This window comes from Alexandromys fortis, unplaced genomic scaffold (genome assembly GCF_014885135.2).
Source record: "Alexandromys fortis isolate MF-2015 unplaced genomic scaffold, M_Fortis_MF-2015_v1.1 scaffold_72, whole genome shotgun sequence".
NCBI lineage: Eukaryota > Metazoa > Chordata > Mammalia > Rodentia > Cricetidae > Alexandromys > Alexandromys fortis.
In genome coordinates this window covers 4,087,154-4,096,434 of record NW_026067969.1, presented here as the reverse complement: position 1 = coordinate 4,096,434, position 9,281 = coordinate 4,087,154, and the positions used below count along the sequence as shown (strand labels likewise).

The 9,281-nt window shown below is 53.3% G+C and overlaps 1 protein-coding gene across 1 annotated transcript in view; it reads left to right on the top strand.

The window, feature by feature from the left end:
- The first annotated feature begins 39 nt into the window (after nt 1-39).
- Nucleotides 40-9,281, top strand: part of Cel (carboxyl ester lipase) — a 9,927-nt gene continuing 685 nt past the window's right edge. The window contains exons 1-10 of the mRNA XM_050155068.1: nt 40-1,351; nt 3,847-3,997; nt 4,081-4,203; nt 4,380-4,577; nt 5,134-5,264; nt 5,407-5,514; nt 5,653-5,770; nt 7,343-7,529; nt 7,747-7,950; nt 8,536-8,733. Of these exons, the coding sequence (XP_050011025.1) occupies nt 1,286-1,351; nt 3,847-3,997; nt 4,081-4,203; nt 4,380-4,577; nt 5,134-5,264; nt 5,407-5,514; nt 5,653-5,770; nt 7,343-7,529; nt 7,747-7,950; nt 8,536-8,733 (1,484 nt within the window). The 5' untranslated portion in view covers nt 40-1,285. The remainder of the gene's footprint in view (nt 1,352-3,846; nt 3,998-4,080; nt 4,204-4,379; nt 4,578-5,133; nt 5,265-5,406; nt 5,515-5,652; nt 5,771-7,342; nt 7,530-7,746; nt 7,951-8,535; nt 8,734-9,281) is intronic.

Genomic DNA, 9,281 nt, shown 5'->3' with positions numbered 1-9,281 from the left:
TGAGGACTCTCCTTCCTGCTCAGTGTTGCTGTGAACTGAAAAGTATTCTAAAAGCTAGAGAGGCCACTGTCCTCTACATCCCCCTCCTGCCACTTTCCTCCTAAGCTACCGTGCATTGCTCAACCCGCGCTGCCCAGTACAGAATTGCTTTCTTTAGCACTGTTCTCAGAATCAGTAGCTGACACGATACCCAACATGCGTGTTTCCTGCTACCCCACCTCCGCTGTATCCCACCTCTCACATGTGCACACCTACTGTGCACCATGGAGACCTGCACACTGGATTGGGCACAGCCCGTGAACGCAGTGGTGCATGTGGATCTGTAGGTTCCCCTGTGCTCCGGCACACACATGCAGAGCTGTGATCTGAGCTGGGGACTTGGGCTCCTGGACTGGAGGGGCTGCTGGCCTAGGAAGACTCTGGCTATGCCTGGCCAGCTGCTGTGTCCTCCGGGTGTAAAAAGGCAGCTGCACTCCTTAAAGGGAGTCTCTTAGGACTTGGTTTGTGTCTGTCGCAGTAATAATGTTTTCCTGATAGCCAAAGTACACATCCCTAGGATGGTGGCTGTTCTGATAACCTCGTACTGGCCTTCACCTCCAAACCCAGTGTTTTCCTCCTCCCTCCCTCATTCTGTGCCTCTCCTCTGCCAAGATTTTGTCTTTCTGCCTGGTTATGCTCCAGAATCCTTGCTTGTGTTCTCCAGGAAGCCCCACCCACCCTCCAGCAAGGCACAGAGGTGAAATATGCCCCTTTATCTGAAGGTGCCACCAAGCCCTGGTAAGTGAGCCACACCAGGTTTCGCTCTGGAAGCTCCCCTCCATCTGTGCCGCCATGTCCACCTAGTTTCTTGTCCTGCACTCCCGGGATTCTGCCTCCTGCACTTAGCTCAGCCTGCACTGCCCCATACTTCTTGCAGGTTCTTGGAGTTTGCAAGAGTCAACCACAAGAGTCTCTCAGGGATTCCCCACTAAGGTACCTTGAGATGAAGCACACCCATTTTTCTGAAGGTGACACTAGACCCTAAAATGACAACACCCAGCCAGGGCTGGCCCTGGGATGCCCTCCCCCACATTATCCATGCCACCTGCCTCTGCTCCCAGGTAGGCAGTTACCCACACAGGTACACACCGGGCGCCACTCAGGTTGCACGGGGCCAGCCTGACCTGGGAGAAATGGATCATTCCACACCTGTGTATCTGAGTACATGGTATGCATGTGACCTTGGCTCCAACTCCATAAATATAGGAGAAATGGAGAGAAGGGCGCCTAGGGGCAGACACTCACCATGGGGCGCCTGGAGGTTCTGATTTTTGGCCTCACTTGCTGCTTGGCAGCAGCTTGTGCTGCAAAGGTAAGTCAGAGCCCTGCAAGGGACCGCAGCCCTCTCTTGCATTAAGATCTGGAAACTGGGGGCAGGGCTGGAGGATGGAGGACAGAGAGATCACAGAAAGGGAAGAAGAGGCCAGCAAGCTCAACAGCACTGGCACTCCAGGTTCTGGTCCTGCTTGGGCCACACCCAGCTTGTCTTGCTCACATGAAGCCTCGTGCAGCCTGCACAACTGTATTGGAATCACACACCAGGAGTAGTTTTGCGTGTAAGGACATCTCTTGCACTATTTGAAGCATTTATACTAAAAAGCCCACTATTGCTCCGTGGTTTCAGGTGCGCCTAAGTGGCAAGCCTACCCACAACGTCCGGCTTTTCCCCTTTTCTAAGGGAACCCCATAGAGAAAGAAGCAGCTAGCCTGACATTACAGAGCGACCACATCCTGTTCTTGAATAGGAATCTGAAATGTCTGTTCCAAATCAGGGCCTGTTCCCCAAGTAACCTCCATTTCTTGCTCTTCCTGAGAGGGGTGAACCCTACCTGCTGTATGCAAGGCTTCCCTCCAAGTACCTGGAGGAGGCTGTACCAGTTCTGGGGCGCCTGTAAAGTCTGCCCTTTGACCATCGTTCTCCGTGTGTGTGGACAAGTCGCTGAAAGCTTGACAGATGCAGGAGACAGCATAGGTCCCTGGACAGTGGTCCCAGCTCCTCACCATGTTACTTCCCACCGCCTTCATGCTCCAGCCCTTGTCGTGCTGGAGAACACCCTTCCTCCCCTGGAGCAAGGAAGCTGGGGTGCTGGTCCTGGGCTCCTGCCATGATAAGGAAGTAATTATCTTTCTCGAGAGAGTTCTTTTGGGGTGTTAGAAGGACCTGAACTTACTTTCCACTGATCTACCGCCAGCCAACACACCCATCCTGACACTGGCCAGAATCCCTGCATCCTTGGTCCCCCACTTGAGGCACTCAGGTCAACCACAGCCATACAGATACGCTGAGAGGTGACATTCCCCCGTCCCCGAGCTGGCTCTCTGACTCATCCCAGTAGCCCGGAGGCTGAAACAAGGAACCTCAGATGTCCCAGTTATCTGTGGAGTTTCCCCAACTCCTCTCTTTCTCCAGTTTCCTCACCCAGTATAGTAGGGACTTCATGGGCCTGAACTTCAGAGGGCTCCTGGGGTCCTAGCTTGGGCCTGCAGCCTCAGGCCACCTACTTCCCCCTACCTGAAACCACGCACAGGGGAGAGGCAGGAAGTCACACTGTCTCTGCTGCCAGGTAAGCAGAGCTGCTCCTGCATGTGTCCTGGACTGATGCAAGCAGAATGGGAGGTGGCATGCACTGGCACTGAGATTGGACAGCCTTGTCTCAGCAGAATGACTCCCAGTGGGGAAGTCCCTGCACCTTAGTTTGCAGGGACAGTGGGTCAATGGGTACCTGCCTCCAGGCCACTGGGTAAGACTACATACCAGCTGAGCGGTGGTGGCGCACACCTTTAATCCCAGCACTCAGGAGGCAGAGGCAGGTGAATCTGAGTTCCAGGACAGACAGGGCTGTTACACAGAGAAACCCTGTCTCAAAACAAACAAACAAACAAACAAAAAACGACTAGTCACCAAGTGGCAATACTGACTGGCCCTGGGAGAACATGGACATAGCTCCATGCCCAGCTAGCTAGGCCATGGGGAGAGGTAAAGGAAGGAGAGTCAGACCTCAGAGGCTCACGGCTATGTCGGAAACATTCTGGCAGCAACTGTGCATCCACCGCTGTTGGCAGTTGGACAGGCCTTCCCTCTGACAGCCATCAAGCCGTGGGGAAATTGCTGTGGCCCATCTTACACACCAAGACTCAGCCGAGCCTTTCTTGCTCCCAGTCTTGGCGGCTGGTCTTGGTTGGGGGCCTTCCCGCACCTAAGGCAGGAAGATGGTGGCCGCAAAGAAGATGAAAGTCTCTGGAGTTGGCGAAAAGTGAAAAGTACGTGCTGGTATACAAACAGACTCCGAAGATGATCAGACAGGGCAAAGCGAAACTGGTTATCCTCGCCAACAACTGCCCCGCTTTGAGGAAATCCGAAATAGAATACTATGCCATGTTGGCTAAAACTGGTGTCCGTCACTCCAGTGGCAGTAACATTGAGTTGGGTACAGCGTGCAGAAAACACTACAGAGTATGCACACCGGCTATCCTTGACCCAAGTGGTTCCGATATTATTAGAAGCATGCCAGAACAGACTGGTGAAAGGTAAAACAGAAGTTTTCCTTTAATAAAACTTTACCAGAGCGCCTTTAAATAAACAAATGAAGACTCAGCTGAGATCTAGACCTTCATTCTAGAAGGGCAGAATATGGGCTGAAGTGGCTTCAGGCAGCTGCAGAAGGATGGGCCAGGATTGGGTGGGGGCTGAACCATCCCTTCCAGCACTTGGCAGGGGACCTGCTAGCACCCTGGAGCCTGTTCAGTCAGCCACTCTGGATTCAGGCTAGCCCAAACCCATCTGACCCTGTCACCTTTCACCTGCAGCTGGGTTCTGTGTACACAGAAGGTGGTTTCGTGGAGGGCTTCAACAAGAAGCTTAGTCTCTTGGGTGGTGATTCTGTTGACATCTTCAAAGGCATCCCCTTTGCCACTGCCAAGACCCTAGAGAATCCCGAGCGCCACCCGGGCTGGCAAGGTGGGTGCTGGGTGCTGGGTTGGCCCTGGCCCTGACCCTGGCCGGGCTGGTCCTCTTCATGCCTGCCTCTTCTCTCACTGTAGGGATTCTGAAGGCCAACAGCTTCCAGAAACGTTGCCTACAGGCCACTCTCACCCAGGACAGCACCTATGGGCAAGAAGACTGCCTCTACCTCAACATCTGGGTGCCCCAGGGCAGGAAACAAGGTCTGGATCCCAGTTTCCCAGAGGATCCCACCCCATTCCCTACACCAGAGCTTCAAGGAGGGGTTGCCACTGCTGATCTCCGCAGTCTGGGTTGAGCACCTGCTCTAACAGGGCTAATGAGTTCACTGGGGAGAGGGCCTGCCGGTGTCTGAATTCCCTGTCTGCCCCTGTTACAGTGTCCCAGGACCTGCCTGTGATGATCTGGATCTATGGAGGCGCCTTTCTTATGGGATCTGGCCACGGGGCCAATTTCCTCTCAAACTACCTGTATGACGGGGAAGAGATTGCCACTCGGGGTAACGTCATCGTGGTCACTTTCAACTACCGTGTGGGACCTTTGGGTTTCCTTAGCACCGGAGACGCCAACCTTCCAGGTAGGTTGCGACAGTGAATGTGCTGAACCCTGTGAACTCTGAACCCAACAGACAGATGCACTCCAGAACTCTCTACCCTGATGGCTACGGGAGGGCCCAGAACCTTCTTCAGGGAGCTGGGGTACAGGAGCTGAACTGTGAGGCCTGGGAGCTCTAGGCAGTCATCGGGAAATGAGAGAAGCCGAGGGACAGAGTGGCTGAGGCGCAAGTTGAGTCCTGGAGAGCAAGGTAGGGAGGCTGAGGTAGAGTCGAGTGGACATGGAAATCAAAGGACAGACAGACAGTAGGAGGAAGTGTGCAGTACCCAAGCAGAGCCACCTGCTGGCTTTATTTCCCTGGACCTCCCCACCCTTGCAAGTCCTCTTCTGCTCAGCCTCCTGGAGAGCCCTTGTTTGCTGTCCTGGACTCTTCCAGGGTGTCGCTGCAGTTAGGACTGGTTCCCGCTGTTCACATGACTTGCCACCCTCTGTATAAGCCCCAGGTCGCTCATCTCTAGCCTCCCCCAACTCTAGTTGAGGGTCTCTCCTGATGAAGGCTATACTCCCCATACCCTCAGGTAACTTTGGCCTTCGAGATCAGCACATGGCTATCGCCTGGGTGAAGAGGAACATCGCAGCCTTTGGGGGGGATCCCGATAACATTACCATCTTTGGGGAGTCTGCCGGAGGTGCCAGTGTCTCTCTGCAGGTCTGGGGCCCTCTGGTGTGGAGAGTCTGACCCCAAGATTACGGGAGGGAGCCAGTGGGGCCTAGGAAAATGGTCAGAGCGGAGTGCAGCTGGGAGCTCTGGCCCAGGTACAGCCTGTTGATAGAACTTCCGGGTATTGCAGACCCTCTCCCCATACAACAAGGGCCTCATCCGGCGAGCCATCAGTCAGAGTGGCGTGGCGCTGAGCCCCTGGGCCATCCAGGAGAACCCACTTCTCTGGGCCAAAAAGGTAAGTGCCACAGGGCAGGAGTAGCCAGGGTGGGGACCGTTCCCATTTTCATGTTGTCCTGGATCTTCCCTTTGCTGCCCCTAGCCGTTCCAGGCCTGGCCACGGCTTCCTCTAACCTCCCGCTCTGCATTCCCCTAGATTGCTGAGAAGGTGGGGTGCCCCACAGACGACACTAGCAAGTTGGCTGGGTGTCTGAAGATCACAGATCCCCGGGCCTTGACACTGGCCTACAGGTTGCCCTTGAAACAGCAGGAGTGTAAGTGTGAGCTGCTGGGGGTGGGAGGCCCTTGTGGGCCAAGATAGAAAGATGCCAGACCAGGGCCTGTCCCTATCTTCCTGCCACTTCCCTCTAGCAGGCCCCAGTGGTAAAGGGGGGGGGCGCTTATACTGATCTTTCTTCCACTCCTCCAGAGACATTTAATAAGCCAAACACGGCCAGGTGTGGTGGCGTATACCTTAATCCCAGTAGTCTGGTCTACACAGTGAGAGGCCAGCCAGAGTCACATAGTAAGACTCCCTGTCTAAAAATAAATAAAAAAGAATAAAGAGGGCTGGAGAGATGGCTCAGTGGTTAAGAGCTTTGCCTGCTCTTCCAGAGGTCCTGAGTTCAATTCCCAGCACCCACATGTGTTTACAATCATCTGTAATGATATCTGGTGCCCTCTTCTGGCCTTCAGGGATACGTGCAGGCAGAACACTTTGAATACATAATAAATAAATAAATAAATAAATCTTATTTTTAAAAAAAGGAAGAAAGGGAGGAAGGATAAACATGATAGCATGAACCCATACATAGTTTCAGGAAGATGTGTGGACCCAGACCCAGGGCCTGTCTACCTTCCTTGTTAATGTGTCAATCATTTGCAAATTTCCAAATGCCCCCTGTGGTGTTTGGGCCTTCTAGCTGGAGCTGCTACCAGCAAACATGAAGAAGCAACCTGTCAGCCTAGGAGATGGAATTTGTTTTCTTTGCTTATTTTTCTAAAGCGAAGTCCAGCGGTCTTAGTGTTTGTGCCCTTGGTTCCTCTTGCCCTCTTGTATCATAGAGCAAACTCTGAGCCTATGCGTGATAGGCAAAAGCTTGACCTGTGAGCACCCCTGCCGCTCAAACCAACTATTTTGTTTGGGGAGCCACTGAAGGAAGCCTCACTGTGCTGGGCCCAAGGACAGCCAGGGTCTCCTAGCTGAGCCAGTGCACAGGTCAACTGGCAAGCCTAGAGGGCAGGCAGACCTCATACACGGTGGCCAGCAGACTAGAACCTCTTCTCTGGTGTAGGTTCAACAAGGAAAGAGGGAGGGGACAGGGACACTGAAGCAGGAGAGCAGACAGCGCCGGCCTGTGGAGCAGTGGACTCTCCCCATGGTCATGAGACAAAGTCTGGGGACGTTCTTACCTATCACAACCAGGGAAGGGTACCACTGATGTCGAGCATGTTAGGCTAGGGACAAGTTCGACAGCCTACACATAGGACACTCATCCCTATCACAAGCTGACAGTAGCCCAAAAAGTCCCTGAGGCTGGGGCTAAGGAACCCTGCCTGGTCTGGTCAGATAAAGGAAGAAAGAGGTCAAGCTTAGTACAAAAGGTCAAGAGAAGGACCCGGCAGGCATTTAAAAGTATAAGGATCTAGCCGGGCAGTGGCGGCGCAGGCCTTTAATCCCAGCACTCGGGAGGCATAGGCAGTTGGATCTCTGTGAGTTCGAGGCCAGCCTGGTCTATAAGAGCTAGTTCCAGGACAGGCACCAAAAACTACAAAGAAACCCTGTCTCGAAAATAAAAAATAAAAAAATAAAAAAAGTATAAGGATCTGTTGGCTCTCCCACTCAGACCCCATTTGGTATTACCTGGGCTTCACCCCTGTTGTCGATGGAGACTTCATCCCTGATGACCCCATCAATCTGTATGCCAATGCCGCTGACATTGACTACCTGGCTGGCACTAACGACATGGACGGCCACCTCTTTGCTACTGTTGACATGCCAGCCATCGATAAGTCCAAACAGGATATCACAGAGTGAGCAAGGGAGGGCAGCATGCACCTGATAATACCTGGGAAGGAACAGGCATTGCTTGGGGAGGGGGAGGCTAGCCCCGCGGTGGGGGGAGGAGGCAGGGATGCTTAACAGGGTGAGTGTGAGGAGGTGGGTGCTGTGTTGGGGTAAGGGCAGACAGACATGCTCCTGCCACCAGCAGCAGCAGGTCCAGTGTCTGTTTCCCCCATCCCTGTGCAGGGAGGACTTCTACAGGCTAGTCAGTGGAAGCACTGTCAAAAAGGGGCTTAAGGGTGCCCAAGCCACCTTTGGCATCTACACCGAGTCCTGGGCCCAGGACCCATCCCAGGAGAATAAGAAGAAGACAGTGGTGGCCTTTGAGACTGACGCCCTCTTCCTGATCCCCACGGAGATGGCTCTGGCCCAGCACAGAGCCCATGCCAAGTGAGGTTCTGGGAAGGGGTGTGTGGGGGAGGCTCTTGAGAGAGGGCTGCTTAGGCCGCTGTGGCTTTTGACCAAGGCCTCTTGGCTAACTGAGCAATGAATTTAGCTCTGGGCTACACATCCGTCAAGATTAAACAGGTAATTGAGGCATATACCTTGTCCAATCATGTGAGACATATGAATTCAGACGGGGAGAAACAAAATCCTTAACCTTGAATTATGGGAAGAGCCCTCTGAATATTTTGCAGAGTGGAGACATGAACCATGAAAGTGCAGATCCGTGAACATGGCTGCAGCTTTTCTTTCCCTGGGCATCAAAAACTCCAGTTGAGAACTGGGCACAGTAGCACACACTTTTAATCCCAGCACTCAGGAGGCAGACCTCTGAGTTCAAAGCCAGTCTGGTCTACATAGTAAATTCCAGGTTAGCCAAAGCCACATAAAGAGACCCTGTCTCAAACAAACATACCCCAATTTGTGAGACTTGGGGGTCCATCAGTCCCTGCCCTGCTCCTCCTGGCCTCTCTCCAGGGCCTACCACCCAATGGAGCCTCCCCCCAACCTATCTGTTTCTGTTACCCTCAGGAGTGCCAATACCTACTCTTACCTGTTTTCCCACCCTTCACGGATGCCCATCTACCCCAAATGGATGGGGGCTGACCATGCCGATGACCTCCAGTATGTCTTTGGAAAACCCTTCGCCACTCCACTGGGCTACCGGGCCCAAGAAAGGAGTGTCTCCAAGGCCATGATTGCCTACTGGACCAACTTTGCCAAGAGTGGGTAAGATGTGGGGTTGAGCCTAGGACCAAGGGTAGCAAACTTGAGGACTCCTGTGGCCCTGTAAGCCTGGGCTCTGGCCCTGCCCCTCATTTGGGCAAACTTCTTATTCTCAAGCCTTGGTAACCAGTTTGCACACGGGCAGAAGAACTGCTGACCCAGCCCCAAGGCCAGGTACCCAAGTACATGTTCACCATGACTGAGCATCAAAACATTGGCCCAGAGGGCCAACCTGTCTCTGTGTAGAGCTGTCTGTGAGCACAGGTCTCCAGTTATAGCAGGCTTTCTCAGACCCCCAGCCCCCAAGTCATGACATGGAGACTTGTTACTAATTATGACTGCTCGGCCTTATCTTATGCTTGTCCCATTAGCTCTTATAACTTAATTCAACCTGTTTCTCTTCAGCTACAGTTTGCCTGGGGACTTTTTACTTTTCCTTCATTCTGTATGTCCTACTTTTCCCGTGACCTCTATTGCTGGCTGGCTAGCTGGCCCCAGGCCTCTCTCTCTCTCTCTCTCTCTCTCTCTCTCTCTCTCTCTCTCTCTCTCTC